The sequence below is a fragment of the Pisolithus orientalis genome, assembly GCF_024613125.1.
Source record: "Pisolithus orientalis strain OTSU chromosome Unknown F5J12scaffold_32, whole genome shotgun sequence".
NCBI lineage: Eukaryota > Fungi > Basidiomycota > Agaricomycetes > Boletales > Pisolithaceae > Pisolithus > Pisolithus orientalis.
The window spans coordinates 378,297-397,096 of NW_026260813.1; the positions used below are offsets into that span (position 1 = coordinate 378,297).

Here is an 18,800-nt window from a genome sequence, read left to right on the forward strand (position 1 = left end):
ACTGATGGACATGGAGAAGTTATACAATGATATCCTTTCATCCCTACCCTCAGACCTGGTTGCCCAAGTCCAGTTCTCAGATACATCAGATTCCTGGTGGTCAGTTGATGACACCAGCTTCCTCCACCTAGATGGAAGAATCTATGTACTGGACTCTAACAACCTTTGCCTTCATGTCTTAAGGTTTAAACATGATCACCCCTTTTCTGGCCACTTTGGCCAAAACAGAACTTTAGAACTCATCCAGTGTGAATACACCTGGCCTGGCCTAAGGACATTTGTCAAAGACTATGTCTGGTCTTGTACTACCTGTGCCTGGGCCAAGGTACCCTGCCACTGGCCTTACAGCCTACTCAAGCAGCTCCCTGTGCCAGAGAAGCCATGGAATTCCATCTTGATGGATTTCATAGAGCAACTCCCAGCCTCAACTGGCTTTACTGCCATCTTCATCATAGTCAACTGGCTTTCAAAGCAAGCCATTTTCATACCTACTCATGACACCATCACAGCCCCTGAGCTTGCCAAGCTCTTCTTGATGCATGTATTCTCCAAGCATGGTGTACTGGCCCATGTAACCTCAGACTGGGGATCAGAGTTCATATCTCACTTCTTCTGGTCTCTAGGTAAAGCTCTAGACATGTGTCTACATTTCACCTCCAGGTATCACCCAGAGGGGGATGGTCAGACAGAGTGCACCAACCAGACCCTCAAACAATATCTCTAGGGTCTACTGTAACTACCAACAGGATAACTGGGCCAAGTTACTATCATTGGCTGAATTTGCTTACAATGATGCACCCAGCACTACAACTGGAGTATCACCCTTCTTTGCTAATAAGGGTTACCACCCTAATATCTCAGTCTTCCCTGATGCAATCTCACATCCAACCAGGCTTGTGATTACACAGTTGACTTAGATTCACTGCACCAAAAAGTGGGGGCTGTACAATGAGTGGGCAGAATGGGCAGAGATGAGGAGGGGAGGATGCATGCAAGGCCAAGATGGCTGAGTTCAAGTGTGAAGGAGGAGGATGGAAGAGGCCTCAGTCAGAGGTGGTGGAGGACAGGAACAAGGAAGTGGATGAGGGTGCAGAGGGGGATAATGAGGAAGAGGAAGAAGTTGGAGGAGAGCAGGAGGGTGGAGAAGAACAGGAGGGTGGCAGAGAACAAGTGATGGAAGAGTATGGTAGTTTTCTTTTTTTTGTTTGTTTGTTTGTTTGTTTGTTTGTTTGTATATTTTGTACTACTACAAAATAGAAGGTAGTTTGATAAGGGGCAGAGTTGGCCTGTGGAGGAAGGTTATGTGGGCAGAGTACTATGGCAGAGGTTGATATGGGCCAGGTTTGTGCAGACAGCATTCATGGAAAGCAGAGACTATGTTGGAAGTGTGGTCCAGCTCAGTTGCAAGCAACCAAGAGGTTTCTTCATTGGTGTTCTCGTAACCAGCCCAGAGTTGACAGTGGTGGTGATGGCAGTCCACCTTAGAGTTGAGTATCTCTGACACTTCATACTCAAGGTTGCCATTGACATCTACTGGCAGAGGCAGAGGTTGTTGTTAACTTGGGAAAGGGTTAGCTGCTGCAGCTTCCAGTTGTGAGACATGGAAGACTGGATGTACTGAGCACATAGAGTCAGGGAGCTTAAGGGTGATGGAGTGCATACCTGGCCTGGCCAAGATGGTGAATGGACCTAAATACTTTTCAGAGAGTTTTTCTGAAGGACAAGTGGAGTGGAAGTACTTGGCTTTGATGTAGGCCTGTTCTCTGACCTTGAACTCAGGTGGAGGTATGCATTTGGCATCTGCTGGACCCTGGTAGCACTGCTGAGCAGCAGACGTTTCAGAGCAGAGGAAGTCATGAAGGGTGGAGAGCTTGATGACATAGTTGTGAGCCCTTGGAGAGGTGAAGTTCTGGTCAGGGACCACAGACAGGTTTGGAAGATATCCCTTGTTAGTGAAGAAGGGAGAAACTCCAGTTGTTGCACTTGGTGCATTGTTGAAAGTGAACTCTGCTAGAGGTAACAGCTTGGCCCAATTGTCTTTTGGTAGTTACAGTAGACATGAAGGTACTGCTTGAGGGTCTGGTTCATTTGCTTGGTCTGGCCATTGCCTTCTGGGTGGTAACCTGAAGTGAAGTGAAGACACATATCCAGGGCCTTTCTTAGAGAGTGGAAGAAGTGTGAGATGAACTCAGGACCTTTGTCAGAGGTGACATTAGCCAGTACTCCATGCTTGGAGAAGACATGGGTAAGGAAGAGCTTAGCAAGTTTGGTGGAGGTGATGGAGTCATGGGTGGGGATGAAAACTGCCTGTTTTGAGAGGTGGTCCACTACCACAAGGATGGCAGAGTAGCCATTGGAGTTGGGGAGGTGTTCAATGAAGTCCATGGAGATGGAGTTCCAAGGTCTCCCTGGGATGGGGAGTTGCTTCAGTAGACCATAGGGGCAGTGCCACAGAGTTTTGTTCCATCCACAGGCAGTGCAGGACCTGATGTATTCTTTCATGTTGGAGTGGAGGTTAGGCCACACATAATCCCTGCAGATGAGTTCTAGGTTGCAGTTTTGCCCAAAATGGCCTGCTAGAGGATGGTCATGTTTGAACCAAAGCACTTGAAGGTGGAGGTCACCAATGTCAGGGACAAAGATGCAACTGTCAAGGCAGAGCAGACCATCAGAGTCCAGGGACCACCAAGGCTTAGTCAGAGTTGGGAGATGGCTGGTGGAGACAGGGTCAGATGGTAGGGCAGAGATGATGTCAGAGTGCAAGCATTCAACATTGAAGACCATGGCAGCATGGAGTACAGGCACCATGAGGGTGGTGGTATGGAGGGATGATGCAAGTTGTTCCTGTGTAAACATTGGGTGGAGATTGTGAGGATTTACCTGTGCATAGTCCCTATCCCCCCCTTTTGGGTAGATGCCCCAATGTCACATAAGTGCATTGGGTTTGGCTCCCAGGCAGCCAGGTCAGAAGTGGATGGAAAGGTTAAACTGTGAAAGGTACTCTGACCAGTGGGCCTGTTGATGAGTGAGGACCTTAGAGGTGGAGAAATACTCAAGGTTTTTGTGGTCTGTCACCATGTCAACAGGTAAGGTGGAACCCTCTAGGTAATGCCACCAATGGCAGAAGGCCTCAAAGATAGCCAACAGCTCCTTGTCATGGGTATTGTAGTTGAGTTCTGGCACAGTCATGGTGTGGGAGTAGAAAGCAGCTGGGCAGAGTTCACCATTGGAGCAGGTGATTGACAAAATGCCAGCAATGGCATAGACAGAGGTGTTGGTTTCAACTGTAAGCAGAGCATCAGGAACCCAGTGTGTGAGGACAGGAGTGGAGCTGAAGGCATCCTTCAGGTGGCTGGAAGGCAGAGTGACACTCCTTGGAAAAGTTCCAGGGAGCACCCTTTTGCATGAGGCAAGTGAGTGGAACAATGATGTTGGAGTAGTTATTAATGAATCATCTGTAGAAGTTTGTGAAGCCAGGGAAAGATTGGATGTCTTGCACCTTCTGTGGCTCAGGCCAGTTGCAGACTGCCTGAACCTTCTCAGCAGACATGGTGAGACCAGAGGGAGAAAGAACATAACCAAGGTACTTGACAGAGTCAGAGTGAAACTTGCACTTCTCCAGCTTGGCATAAAGACCATGCTTTCAAAGGTGGCAGAGTACCTCTTTTACATGTTCATGGTGCAACTCCACATCCTGCAAATAAACTAGGATGTCATTGAGGTACAACATGATGCAGATATTGAGCATGTCTGCAAAGATGCTATTAATGGATCACTGGAAAGCCACAGGCACATTAGACAGACTGAATGGCATTACCCACCACTTGTAAGAACCATAATGAGTGCAGAAAGCTGTTTTCCATTCATCTCCATCTGTGATGTGGACTAGATGATAGGCATGGCAGAGGTCAATCTTGGTGTAGACTTTAGCATGTCAGAGATGAGCAGCAGCAGATAGTGATCTTTTTTTGTGATTTTACTGAGTCCTCAATAGTCTACACAGAGGCAGAGTGAACCATCCTTCTTCTTTATGAAGAGGACAGGGGCACTGTGAGTGGAGGTGGACTGCTTGATGAAGCTGTAGCCAAGGTGCTCATCAATGAAGGTGTGGAGAGCTTCAAGCTCTGGTGGAGACAGAGAGTAGATCATGCCAATGGGCAGAGAAGCTCCTTCCTCAAGGTCAATCTCGAGATTGAATGAGCAGTGTGGTGGAAGTTCAGTAGCCTTGTCTTTACTAAAGACATTGGCAAACTTGTGATGCTCAGGAGGGACCGAGGAGAGGTCAGGAGGTGGAGAAGAAGCAGAGGATGCATGAAGCTTCACATCATCAGTGGAGAGCTGTAAGTGGAACTTTCTAGAGCCAGGGAGAGCACTGGCTCTGACATATGCAGCAGCATTGATGAGTGAGATGAGCAGAGTGGAGTGTGGCAAGTCTGTCAGAGGTGCAGACAGAACTGCAGATGGAGCAGGGGGTGTCAGATCTGGAGCAGAGGTTGCAGCAGAAGGAGATGAAGGCACCTGGGGTGTTGGCATTCCCTGTAACGATGGTTTGAATGATATACTCCCCAGTACCCAGTCAATTGACAAATTGAAGTGGGTGAGCCAGTTGTGTCCTAATACCAGCAAACATGAAGAATCCAATGGAGTAACAAAAAACAAAACAGAGTTGACATCACTGGAAGGAAAGCAGAGGGAAAGATCTACTTCTTGGGAAATGACAGCATTTGTACTACCATCAAACAAGCAGAGTGGAACTGGCAGAGAAATGGAGGAAACAGGAATAGCATATTTTTTGATTATGGATGGGTCTACAAAACAATGAGAAGAGCCAGAATTGATCAACACAGAAAAGGTATCAACAGAGTAATCAAGAAGAGTTACAGGCAGTAGTAACAAATTGGGACTAGAGAGAGCAGACATATTGAGTCAGATGTCTGGTTGCACACAGTTGGGATCAACACTTCCTCCAGGCTGTATGAGCTCCCTGGAGGAGTGGACTAATTTTTTGGCTCTGCCTTCTCTGCAGGCAGAGGAGGCAGAGTTCCAGCCATAGCTGCACACACTTTGGCTGCATGAGAGGTAGACTTGTGACAGTCCTTAGTGGAGTGGCCAGCCTCACCACAGAAGAAGCAGAGGTTGTTCTTCATCCTATGCTGGCATTCAGCAGAGGTGAGTTTGCCATCCTTGCCCAGAAGATGGGCATTATCAGACTTGGACACATCAGACTTGGGCAGATCTTTCTGTTTGCCCTTGCCCTTGGCATCAGACTTTGGAGTGGAGGTGGAGGACGATGATTTAGACTTGTTGTCAGAGCTGGAAGGCTGTGACTTGTCAGTGGCAGACCTGGTGGTGTGCAAGATCTCCACTTTATGCTCCCAGTAGCATGCATTGACAGTCTGAGTGAGCTCATGGAGTTGTGAAAGGGTAGAAGGTTTTCCTACATGGGTGATCTCATCCTTGATGCAGTCTGGAAGTCCACTATAAAAGTGGTGGTGGAGTGCACCAACACTGTAGTCTTTGACCTGTGAAGCCCAGTGATTGAACTCCATGACATATTTGGTAGTTTGAGAACCATCTTTCATAGTGAGGTTTTCAAGTTGTTGGACAGCATCCACTATGGCATCATGTGGACCAAAATTAGTTGTGAGCTCTTGTAAGAACTTGTGATAGTTGTCCATCCAGAGCAGGTGGTCATAATTGTCGGGGTTTAGTAGGTCTGGCTCAAACCAAGCCAGAGCCATACCCTTAAGATAAGACTGAGCAAAGGTAACCTTCACTCTGTTGGAGCAGAATGTGTGGGGGTGGTCTTGGAAGTTCAGCTCGCATTGTATGAGGAACTTGTGGAGTTTCTTAGGGTTGGAGCTGTCAAAAGTGTCAGGCTCACAGACTTTGGTTGTCAGAGTGGAGTCCCCAGTGTGCAAACTAGACTGCACAATTGCATGGACAGCTCTAGCAAGAGCTATGAGGGGATCCTCTGGCAGCTCAGCCAGGTCTTCAGGGATATCCCTGTCACTGCTGCCCCTGCCATCAGGATCACCATCAGGGTCATCAGGGTTGGGGTTGGGTCCATTGTCTCAGTTACAAGGAGATGGAGTATGGAAAGTGGTTGGGTGGAGGTCAGAGCAACCAGCTTGCAAAGCACTTTCACCTTCAGCACAAGAGTGGCATCAAGTGGAGAATGATTGGAACTGTTTGATGATGGAAGGGAGTTGATGCAGATTAGCTAGTGCAACAGTGAGGTTCTCAGTGACCTCTCTCTGGGATTGAGCTCAAGTTCTCATAATGGTGTAAGTTTTTTGGAAGACAGAAAACAAGATTGTACAAGTGTGAGTACAAATATACTGTCAAGTCTGGGCCTACTCTGACCAACTCCAACACTTGGCAAGGGCTGGGGAGGGGTTTGGAAGCAAGTCCAAAAGAAAGAACTGAACTCTGACTGGCACAGTGTTGGCAGGAATGAAGTCCACCAAGACAAAGGTGGAGCAGAGTGAGAGCATTGGGTTTGGCTTGTGTGCTACCCCCTTTGCATGATCTCAGCCCTCATATGTCAGGGGAGAGAAATAGATTGAAAATCAGAGATAACTCTGACAGGCAGAAGATGGAGACAGAGGGAGTAGGAACTCAGTTGATATTTGTACTGAGGAATGGCAGAGTATGATACATGCTTTTTTATACTACTGTGGAGGTACAGTAACCAGAATCAGAACTGACATACAGAGACCCAGAAATTTTCAAGTAAAACTTCCTAGATGACAAATGAAGGGTAGACAGAGGACATATGAACAGGTAACATAGAACATCCAGAAAAGGAAACAGTCCAGGTGCTGGACCATGCAGTGTGCATGCTGCAGAGTACCTGACTGTGTGATGTCAGGGAGGAGTCCAAAGGTAGTCACATGACCCCTCAGAGAACAGTCCATTTGGTCTGGCAGGAGAGCAACACAAGTCCAACAGCCATTGGAGCAGAGATGGCTCATACCTGACAGAAGTTGGGTGGAGTTGGTGCAGAGTGAGTGAATGACCAGTGGAAGAGGGTGTGGAGTGAGTCAGGACTTAGAGTGAACACACAGTTGTGACACAACCCTTTAGTATCTTGTATTACCCTCTGACCCCCTGACCAGACTCCAGACTGGCTTTAGACCAGTAAAGACCCAGACTTAACACACATTAGGGTACAAAGCTGACTAAACAATTGCCTTTTCCTACTGTAGGGGGTGGCATTCATTGCTACATGGGCTACTTCATCTACTACTTATTTGATTACACAAATTGGTGGTATTGTGCAGCCCTAGAGTGCACTTTTCAATTACCAAGGAAGTGTAGTTGATTAGGGAAATTGGCTAATTGGCTGATGATTTACTGCCAATTTGATTACCACAAGTGGGTTCAGTTCCTAAGAGGGGGATACTGTCACATTCCTGACTCTTGGACTCAAGCCTGGACCAGTCCAGGCCCTAGCCCCTATCTCCAGTCAAGTCTGGACCTACTTCAGCCTGGCTAACTCAACTCTGGCCCTAAATAACTCAACTCCAGCCCAGATAACTCACATCCAATGCTTTACCCCTATCTCCAGTCCACTCTGGCCTCTCAGCTTTGTGCTGCTCCACCCTGGTCCTCCAAGGTCTATGTCCAGGTAAACAAGGACATAACTCCAGTCTGTTTTCCTTTGTCTGTTCTATATCTAGTCTAGTTCCCTTTTTGTGTTCCTCACCATTGCTTACAATACTAAACCTGTGTCTGACTCTGTGAAGTATGGATTTACCCTTGGGTGACTGGGCTTCAAGACTGGGTGTCAGGGGCTAAGTCCAGGTGACCAGAGTCAAGGCCAGGAGACAGGGGCCAAGTCCAGTTGGACTGGAGTTAAGGCCAGGGGTCAGAGGTTAAGTCCAGAGGTCTGGACTTAAGACCAGGAGTGTGGGAATAAGACCAGTAGCATGGCAAAGTGACTGGTCTTGGAGTGCACACAGGGGGAAGCCAGTTCAGGGTTGGATCTACCTCCCTTGGTCTCAGCTTATGTGCTGTACCCTTATGCAAGCAGGGGAGAGGTCCAGGACAGGGGCCAGGGATAGCTTAAGGCTTGGCCTTTGCTATTGAGTAGACTTGAGGGGTAATATGGAGTTGAGGGTAATTGTCAAAGTTGCACAACACCCCTGACTTCCTCTTAGGGCAGAGTAGGAGCAGGTTGGGCTGCAGAGTACAGTGGTCAAAGTCTGAAGTGAATCTGACCACTGGGTGGTGAGATATGTGATGAACAAGGAGCAGAGGAGTATGGAGGAAAGTTTTGGAGACAGGTGTTGGAGTCAGAGGTTGGAGGTTAGATGAGAGAGTGTTGGGTTTAGCTAGTGCACTGCCCCTTGTGCAAGCTCAGCCCTTGTATTTCAGAGGTAGAGTGGACTCAGAGGAGTGGAGATGAAACTCTGGAGGGAACTCAGAGGGAGTCAGAAGTGGGAACTTTACTATCAATATTTATACTGATTACATCAGAGTACTATGCAGCCTTATATACAATGTAGGTCAAGGGCAGGCAGTGTAGAATGCAAGCCAATAAACATATAACAGGTTAGCAGTACCTCTGACACAAGGGATAGAGGATAGGGATGATGGGGACCTTTACTGAAAGGGAACTACTACAATGAGGGAGAGAGGGTAAATACCAAAGGAGTCAAAGAATGGAGAAAAACTGACACAAGGGCAGAATCCTATCTGGAATGCAGGGCTGCAAGTCTGACAGCCCACTGAGCCCACCAAGGCCTCAGAGGAGGCACAGATGAAGGTCTGGCCTCCATGAGTGGAGTTGAGCGGATTTGGTCAGAACATGGACAGGGGACCCCAGAGAGGTGTGCAGATGTGTTGGGGGGGTCAGAGGAGCATGGGAATGCATTGGAAGAGGGCAGAGAAAGGTTCCCAGGGTGTGGAAGAGGGTGAAGTAGATGTTAGGGGGATTATGTTGGTGTCATGGTCATGGCAGTAATACTGAGTTGATATTCTGACTGGAGTGCTATGAAGTATGTACATGGGTTAAATACATGAGGCCAGTCTGGGGTAACAAACATAAAGCTGGACTTGTTGATAAGCTATTAGGAAGATGATTAGCAAGAGAGGATAGCCACAGAGGCTGTGCTGAGACTGATAGTCAAAGTCTGGGTGACTGGCATAACTGGAGTCAGACACAGGTTTCATACCATAAGCAAGATCAGCAAAGGGGACTAGACTAAATATAGTACAAGCAATGGAAAACAGACTGGAGTTATGTCCAGGTGACCTGGACATGGACCTGGGAGGACCAGGGTGGAGCAGTGCAAGGCCAGGAGGCTGGAGTGGACTGGAGATAGGTGTAAAACACCAGACTTGAGTTATCTAGGCAAGAGTTGGGTTATCTAGGACCAGAGTTGTGTTGTCTGGGCTGAACTAGGACCAGACTTGACCAGAGATAGGGGCTAGGGGTCCGGACTGGACTGGGCTTGAGTCTGAGAGTCATGGATATGACAAACTTCAGTTATGTCAGTCACCCAGCCTTTGACTATTAGTCTTCCCACAGCCATTCTGGCTGTCCTCTCTTGCTAATCATCTTCCTAATAGCTTATCAACCAATCCAACTTTATGTTCATTACTCCAGACTGGCCTTGTGTATTTAACTCCTGCACTTACTTCATAACACCCCAGTCAGAATATCAACTAAGTATTACCCTCAACTCTGTATGTATTATCTTCTGAGTCTTCAATAGCAAAGGCTGAGCCTTAGCTATCCACTTCCCCTGTCCCAGACTGTAAGGTTATATGTGGGTTGTCTCAAGCTCATGCACATGAAGTGTACTGTATGGTATTCACACAGTAAGATGCAGAGACAAAAAGATGTATCTCTAAAATTTTTGAGACAATATTTATATATGAGGAGGCATGTGATACCTTGGTATCACATGCCCATACTAAGTAGTTCCTATTTTTGGGGAATAACCCCTAACACCCTGCCCTGCAGACCCAACCCAGGCTCAGAAAGTAAAGAAAAAGGAGAAAAGAAAGAGATGTGAAGAAAAGGGAAAGGTGACAATTTGTGCAAAGGTTAGGCTTCATGAACTAACACTTTGAGGGTTAGGCCTCAAAGTCCAAATGTAGAGAAAGGGTGTTGAACCCAATCCTTCAATCAGAGAGTTGAGTCTCCAGAGGGAACACTCCCTCACATTTTTGACCTATCCTCATCCTTGAACAGGTCATCAGTCATTTTGCCCTCCTCAGGCTCAGAGTCTTTAGCAGGGGGATTTCCCCTGACAGTGGATGCTCCCCCATGAGGACAGTGGGGAAGTCATAGATAAATGCCACAGAGGTGAATGTGGAGATGATCTGCTGATCATCAGCCCATAAGGGCGTGTGACCTGGAGGGACCTGGTTGATGGTGCAACCAATGGCTTGAGCCTGATGCTTGTACCACTCCCTCAATCTGACATTGCTTGGGGGGCAAGGTTTGGCAAAAGCTTCTTCAGGGGCTCAATTTTTGCCATGACCTGAGGGTTATTCTCCCCTCCATTTGCAACAATACCATTGACATACTCTTGACCTGCTTGTTGAACCCATTGCAGTGCATCATCAGTGTCATATATGCTGACCCCATTAGCAGCAAGATACACTGCAATCAAGGCCCTATCAGCTGAGGTGGTGAACTCACTGTCCCAGGGATGTGAAGTGCCTTTGACTGGGCTGACTTCTGCCCAGTTGAGGAGGGACTGATATTGTCCCCTTACCACAAGTAGGCAAGCCAACTTGCACATCCAGACATTTTGAGCCCTATGGCTCCAGGGAACTGGTGCCAGGTGCTCATAGAGGAGGAACCCTTGTACATTGTGCAGAGATGGAGGATCAGCCTCTGAATTGGAGTCATCTGGCCTGCTAGATGTCCCCAGTACCCCTGGGAGCATGGCCACAAGTGTGGACTCACTGTCTTTGCCCCAGCAAGGGCACCTCTGTTCTTTGTCAATGAACTCCCTCCAAGCTTCAACAGAGCTGTCAAGGGGAGGGGCATTTGATGGTAGCTTGGGGATACCCCTAGACTTCCCAGCAGAGGGCTTGGCCCCTTTTGCCTTGCAAGGAGGTTGTGTCCTCATGGAGGACTGAGTTTGGGAACTCAGCCCAGGCCTTTGTTCAGAGACCTGTTGAGTCTCATGTGGTTGAACTGCTATGTGGTCGATGAGAGCAGGGGCAGGAGTTGATCCTACATTGGGTGCTGGAGTCAAGCCCAAAGGAGCATCTGCTACCCACTCCTGCAGCACTGGAGCACCTCCAGAGGGGCCAGACATAGGTGGGGGTATCCCCACAGCAGATGCTTGCCCCTCCTCCCCTTGGGGTCAGACTGCCTTCCCCTTTTCTTTGAGAGCCTCTCTCCTCTTGTGAGATTTCTTGGAAGACCATGCAGGGGGCTTCCATTTGCTCAGTGCAAGGGTTATGACCTCATTCAACCCCAACTTGCATCTTTTCCACAAGTTGAGGTAAGTTATAAGGTCCTGTGCCTTTCAGACACAGGGAGCCTTATCTTCTGGCTCCTTTAATGCTCTCACATAGAGCTGGTGGATATCATCCATGGTGTTGAAGAGGGCAATGGGCCACAGGATGCTTCCTTCAAATTGTATGGCCCAGCCATATGGTCTCTTGCCCACTAATGTGTTGCATCACTATGGGCATATATCTGTATTTCAGTTTGAATGGGGCAAACCCCATAGAGCTGTTGATGCTTGAGTTTATTGCAAACTTGACCATTGGCAGCTTCAACACCCAGTCCCTCTGGTCTGGATGGACCATCAACCATAGCATCTGTGCTACATTGCATATGGCTCATTTGGACATGCTGTCTGTCTGCAGGTGAAATGCAGTTGACATTAGGAGCTTTGCTCCTAGCATTCTGTGCATCTCACACCAGAATGTCAATGTAAATTTTGTGTCTCTGGTAGCCCATACAAGCAGGCTACTTCTTTTATGAATATCCATGTGAGTTCCAGAGCTTGCACCTGGGACTACCAACAGGTAGTCATACCCTTTGCTCAGTGGGAATGGTCCCACAAAGTCCATTGCTATCAACCCCCATGGTTGTCTTGGCACAGGTAGATTGTGCAGTAATCCTGGAGGCCACTGATTGTTGGCCTTTGTTGTCTGACATATGGGGCAGGTTCTACAGAACCTGTCCACTTCTCAACTGAGTTTTGGCCACCAGCACCACCTGTGGATGTAATCCACTGTTCTCTTGGATCTGAAATGTCCCAGCATCCTGTGCACCTGGTCTATGACCTGTGCAATTATGACATTGCTCTTGTACTTTGTGTTGATGCACATTAAGTATATTTCTTACACCAGTAATATCTTACATAAGCACAGTCATTTTGGCACATTGTTTTTCCATCATGCACCTCAGTCTTCTCCCAATAGAAGCCTGAGGTGAGGTTCCTTTATTATGAGTTACAGCTATCTTACTGAAGCTATTTAGTATCCTCTCTTATTAGGTTAGTTGTACCTCAGTCTTCTCCCAATAGAAGCCTGAGTATCTTCTCTTATTAGTCTGTCACTACTCAGAAACACCCCTTCAGAACTTTGCATGTGGAAGGCACAGTATTTCCTCTCCACCATGATTTTTCATGTAAAGCAAACTGTCTCTCTCCTCAAATTGAGGGTGATATGACAGTTGTGCTAGTATCTTCATGAGCATAGGCTCATTCTTGTATCCCTTACAGATGGCATCCAGGAATTCTGCTGCATCTCCATAGGTTATTGGTGAGGTTTGTGAGGCCTCAGCAGATTCAAATATCAATGGATCCTCCTCTGCAATTGTGAGAGGTGGTTCCTTGTCATTCCTTTCTGCAGCAAAGGCCATCTCCTGAGCCTCCAGGATGTGGTTCTCCCATTTTTCCTTCAGCTGGTTACTCTTACAAAGAGTTCCTCCCTGCTCTTCCATTGCTGATATTCTCATCAGAGACATTGTCTCCTCCTTCCCCCTCATAGTAACAGGATAGGCAATCTGCCACTCAGTTCTCTGAGCCTTTGGCATATACTATGTTCACCTCAAAGTGCAACATATAATCTATCCACCAGACCTGTTGGCTTGACAGTTTTCATTGGGTTTTGAGGTATCCCAGGGCCTCATGGTCCGTCACTATTGTGAATTTAAACCCAAGGAGTTTATCCTCCCATTTCAGTAAAGCTTCAATTATTGCAAGGGTCTCTCACTCAAAGGTCCTATAGTTTTATTGAGCATTGCTCAGCTTTTTTGACATGAAGCCTGCTGGTTGGCAGGTTTTCCATTTGGGTCCTTGTCATATCCATGACTCTCAGACTCAATCCTGGTCCAGTCCAGACCCCTAGCCCCTAACTCCGGTCAGGTCAGGTCCTAGTCTGGCCCAGAAAACCCAACTCTGGCCCTAGGAAACCCAACTCTGGCCTAAATAACTTGAGTCCAGTGTTTTACCCCTATCTCCGGTCCATTCCAGCCTCCTGGCCTTGCACTGCTCCACCCCAGTCCTCCCAGGTCCATGTCTGGGTCATCTGGACATAGCTCTGGTCTGTTTTCCGATGTTTGTACTATATTTGATCTAGCCTGCTTGTCTGAACTTTGCTTACTGTACAAACCTGTGTCCAAACCCAGTTATGCTGGTCACCTGGACTTTGACTATTAGCCTTGGCACAGCCCCTATGGCTGTCCACACTCTTGCTAATCATCTTGCTAATAGCTTATTCACAAGTCTGGCTTCATGTTCATTATCCCAGACTGGCCTTGTGTATTTAACCCATGTACATACTTCATAGCACTCCAGTATTACCCTCAACTCTGTACTACACTCCAAGTCTACTCTATAGCTAAGGCCAAGCCTTAAGCTATCCCTGGCCCCTGTCCTGGACCTCTCCCCAGCTTGCATAAGGGTACATCACATAAGCTGAGACCAAGGGAGGTAGATCCAACCCTGGACTGGCTTCCCCCTGTGTGCACTCCAAGACCAGTCTGTCTCCCACACTACCAGCCTTGTTCCTGTGCTCCCAGTCTTAAGTCCAGTCCTCCAGACTTAACCCCTGACCTCCAGCCCTAACTCCAGTCCAACCAGACTGGGCCCCTGTCTCCCAGCCCTAACTTTGGTCACCCAAACTTAGCCCCTGTCACCTGATCTTGAAGCCCAGTCACCTGAGCATAAACCTGCACTTAACAGTCCTTGCCTGTACAGTGCACCTACTCTGTAGAGTGATGCATCACAGATGAGCCATATTGGCTCTTCCTTCCTTGGGTCTATTGGCCACAGTACTGGGTACTTGCAAGCCAGGTCCTTAATGAAGCATCAGTTGTGGATTTCCCTCCACAGGAATGGATGTCCATTCCTTTGTATCCCAGTTAGTGGCATTGTGTATGGTGAGATATCTGGCATAAACTGTGCCAGGTATTCTATGAGACCAATGAACTGTTGAACCTTGTTGAGTGACTTAGGTACTCTCCAGTTCCTAATTCAAGACATCTTGTCTCTATCTGCATGCATGCCCTTGGTGTTGATTATGTGCCCAAGGCAGTCGAGTTTCTTGGCATATAAGTCACACTTCTCCCTTTCAAGAAAGAAGTTGGCCTGACATAGTGTTTCAAACACTGGAGGTGCTGCTCATGCTCCTCCAGTGTATTGCTGTAGATGAATATATTGTCAAGGTAGATGTATACAAAATGTCCTATGTGATCTCTGAAGATCACAGTCATAAGGCATTGAAATATCACAGGGGCATTACAATCCCCCTGCTGCATGACTTGGCTTATAAAAGTGCTGTAAATTGTTGAGAAGGCTGTCTTCCAGACATCTTCAGGCTCAACACATACCTGTTTGTATGCATTTGACAAGTCAATCTTTGAGTGATGCTTTGCTCTTGCAATGTCCATCCTGATCTGGTCCTGATCAGGGAAGGGGTTACATCCCTTATTGTGTTTTCATTTCTTTTATGACAGTCAATGACTGTTTGTAGTTTGCCATTCTTTGGTATACACAGCATAGGTGTGGCTTGTGGGATGCTTTTCAGCACCCACCACTCTGCATCTGTGTACTGACAGATTTTATCTGACAGCTGTTGCTTCAGCACATCAACACAATGAGGCAAGTGGTATGAGTACCGCTTGTCCTTATTGATCATTGGAATCCTGTGGTTTACCCCCCACAAGGGAGGTAATTTTGGTTTGACACCTTCAAACCTTCATCTAAACTTTTTGAACCATCACTCCCTTAGGTGAGGTATATCTTTATCCCCCAACACTCTTTTTTGTATTGGTTTTATTACTGTGAGTGTAGGCTCACTTTTCAACTCTAACCACCCTCCCCCCTGCAAGCCCTCACAAGGCTGTGACAGCCTTGCAGGGCATGTCAGTCATTTGCTCAAGGAGGTAGTGGTGTTAGGGGGACATGGGTGCCCCTCTCTGGCGACCTCAGGCTCTGTGAGCATGAAAACCTTCTCACCTGCAATCATCATTGACTTTTCAGCAAAGTTGAGCACTACTTTATGCTGCCTAAGGAATGGGATTCCTAGAATACAGTGGTAGCAATTGATATTAGCCACATTGAAATAACAGTCAGTCTGATAGTGGCCCATCTTTATCATGGAGGGTCCTCCATGTGTAATTTTTGATCAGCTACCTATGCAGCCCAATTGCAGTGTAAGCTGCTGATCAAGTGGAAACACTTTCATCTTCATGACCTTGGCAAATGCTGGGCTCACAAAATTCCAGTGCTTCTGGTGTCAATCATCATGTAGGCTTTACAGCTATTTATGACAGTATCTATGTATATCCAACCCCAGACCAGCTTCCCCCTGTGTGTGCTCTTAGACTGGTCAGTTTCCCATGCTATGCTACCAGACTTGTTTCTGCACTCCTGGTCTTGACTCTGGACCACTGGACTTGGCCCCTGTCACCCAGACTTGAAGCCTGGTCACTTGAGGGTAAACCCATACTTGACAAGAAGGCATTAAGGTAGAAGTCATCATAAAGTTCCCATGAAGTCTCTGATGTGACACCCTGATTGACCATTTCTCCATATTTTGGTATGAGTTCAACTGCCTGTATAACATCCAATATTGGAATAATCATACTAACTCTGGACCAATTACCATTAGGATCAATGTTGAACATACAACAGACAGTGTACATTCCAATCTCAGGCTGGTCAGATGGTGTTGTTGTATATTCTGCCTTTCACATTATGCTTTCATCCACATAGTATTATGGTACACATTTAGCCATATTACATAATCATGTTTGTTTTTGTACTCAAGTAGCATAGTCACACCTCAGTTGGCTACTTAACCCAACTGAGGTGGGCACTTTCCACATTCTGTCCTTACACTCTGCTAATAGTCCTGTAGTATATATTCTACAGGTGTTGCCACAAAGGAAATACACTGGACATGGAGCAGTGGGTAAGAAAGGTCAGAGAGGAGGGCATTGCCTCTTGCAGTGAAATGATGAATGCCAACACACTTGTGATGACAGTGATAATGTGCATCTAGTTCATCATCTCCCAGTACCCACTTGCACCATTTAAGAACATGGTTGAAGAACCACTTGTGACAGGAATGAAGGATTTCACTGGCAAGGAAATTTGCAGGATTTGAAAAGTGCCTGCCTCACCAAAAGGGAAGCTGAACACCAGCAAGGTGACACTTCTTGGCCACAACTTGGAATTCCCAGATCTTCCAAGGATCTATATGCTCACTGGCAGGCAAGCATATGTCATGCAATGTCTTCAGTGTGAGCTGGCCATTGTAAAGTGTATGTCGAAATGCATCACCAAACTGGCTCTGTATAGCAGTGGTAATGGGCAACTTAGCAGACCTGGCAATACAGGTTGTCAACAAGTGACAAGGTTACATAAGAGGCCAGCAGACAAACCTCTGATGAACCTTAGATGAACCTTAGATGAACTGGCCTTTTTTCCTGCACTTCTGTTTATGACAGGTTATGTATCACCATTAGTATCTTTTCTTACCCCTTGTTCCTTGTTCTTATGAGCTTGTTTTCACATATATATACTTCACCTCTCTCACTTACAAAACCCTCAGTCATCTTGCCCATACTCAGGCAGTGGATGAGTTATTTCCTACTTAGTTTTTGTCAGGTTATGAGCCCCAAGGGCACATCCTAGCTCCTCACACAACACCAGATGACTCACACCCCCCATAATTTTCCCCACCCTGAAAATCCTTTGGCTTGCCAACCTACCAGCATAACAGGCACCCAAGCTTCACTACTTGAGATGTCAGCTACTACTAGCACCACTGCACTGACTTGCCCATACTAACAGGGCCAAACAATTATGAGATTTGGAAACTCTGAATCATTGTCCAACTTTGCCATGAAAAGGTCTTAGGGGTTGTACTAGGCACAGACCTCAAGCCTGGCTCAAGCCCAGTCACCAGTACCAGCACTGGCACATCTGCATCCAAGTCTGGCACAAACAACAGCATCCCCACTTCCACCCTGGACCCAGAGGAACTCTGGAAATGGACTGAATGCAATGAAATGGCACATGTCATCATACAAGATCAACTATCAGATGACCTCCTCATCAAAACCCAAAAACACACCACAGCAAAGTCCCTATATGATGTGCTGTTAGTGCTACATGAAGACTCAAACCTTGCCAGTGCCTACTATCTGTACTGGCAATTACTAGACTCCACCTGGGATGGCACAACCAGCATATCTGACCACATTGCTGGTATGAGGACCACAGAATCCCAGCTTGCCAGCATGAAGTTTGCTATTGACACCAAACTACTTGCATTCACTTTACTCAATTCACTACCAAAAACCCCAGAATGGAGCATGTTCACCTCTGCCATTATCAACACTGTTGAACCAGACAAATTGACCTTTGACATGGTAGAAACTTGCATCATGTCTGAGGCTGGCCAACTGACACTCTCTGGGGCAATGGAAACTGGCCTTAAGGCTCAAATAAAGGGGTCAACTGGAGACAAATGGTGTGAGCACCATCAAAGCTCTTGCCACAGCACTGACAACTGTTGGTCCTACCAAAAGTGGGTAAAGGAGCTGCAGAAGGGAAGGTCAGGTGGAGGACAAGCTAAGAAGGGCAAAAAGTCAAATATGGCTGAGATGCCACCAGACACCAATCCACTGGACTCTGCTCATGTAGCTACCACATTTGTGCTTACATATTGACTGAGCTGGCTCCTGGAAAAACCCCAAACATCATTATCAAATCTGGAGCCACATTGCACATGGCCCATCACTGGAAATGGTTCACTTCATTCAGGAAACTAAACCCTTGGTGATAGCTCTGCTGTTGAGGCCACTGTCATTGGTACAGTAACACTGCAAACCAAGGTTTCTGGCACAACAAATGATTTTATCCTCTCAGATGTCAGTTTTTTGACTTTAAGTTTTGATTACATAGTTTTGAGTTTAACAAAGTTTAAAATGCTGTGAGGTGCTTACTAATGCTTACATGGTATATCACATGGTCTATTTGATGATTTGTCATCATACAAACAATGCCAAACAATGAATTGGGACCATCAAGGCTCCCTCTTCTACCCCAACTCATGAAACCATCCTCCTGGTCCATTTGGGCCATTTTCTCAGAGTAATCCCCATAAATATTGGTGCCCACTACAGTAATGTCATCAGGGTATATGTACAACACAATCAAACCCTTAAAAAATCTGCTTTCAGTCATCCCTGTGCTGTTTCCCCCACCCATACCTGACATGTTCTGCAACTAATCAGTACTGAGAATGCTGAAAAAGCCATGATGGTTAATCTGGCACTCTAAAACATGACCAACAAT

The 18,800-nt window shown here is 46.8% G+C and overlaps 1 protein-coding gene across 1 annotated transcript; it reads right to left on the reverse strand.

Moving 5' to 3' along the window:
- Positions 1-10,430: 10,430 nt before the first annotated feature.
- F5J12DRAFT_895719 (uncharacterized protein) lies at positions 10,431-11,288 on the reverse strand (the record flags this gene model as incomplete). The annotated part of the gene is made up of 1 exon (XM_051747857.1): positions 10,431-11,288. One exon carries the CDS (start codon positions 11,286-11,288, stop codon positions 10,431-10,433), a length of 858 nt encoding a protein of 285 aa, XP_051597153.1.
- Positions 11,289-18,800: the final 7,512 nt, after the last annotated feature.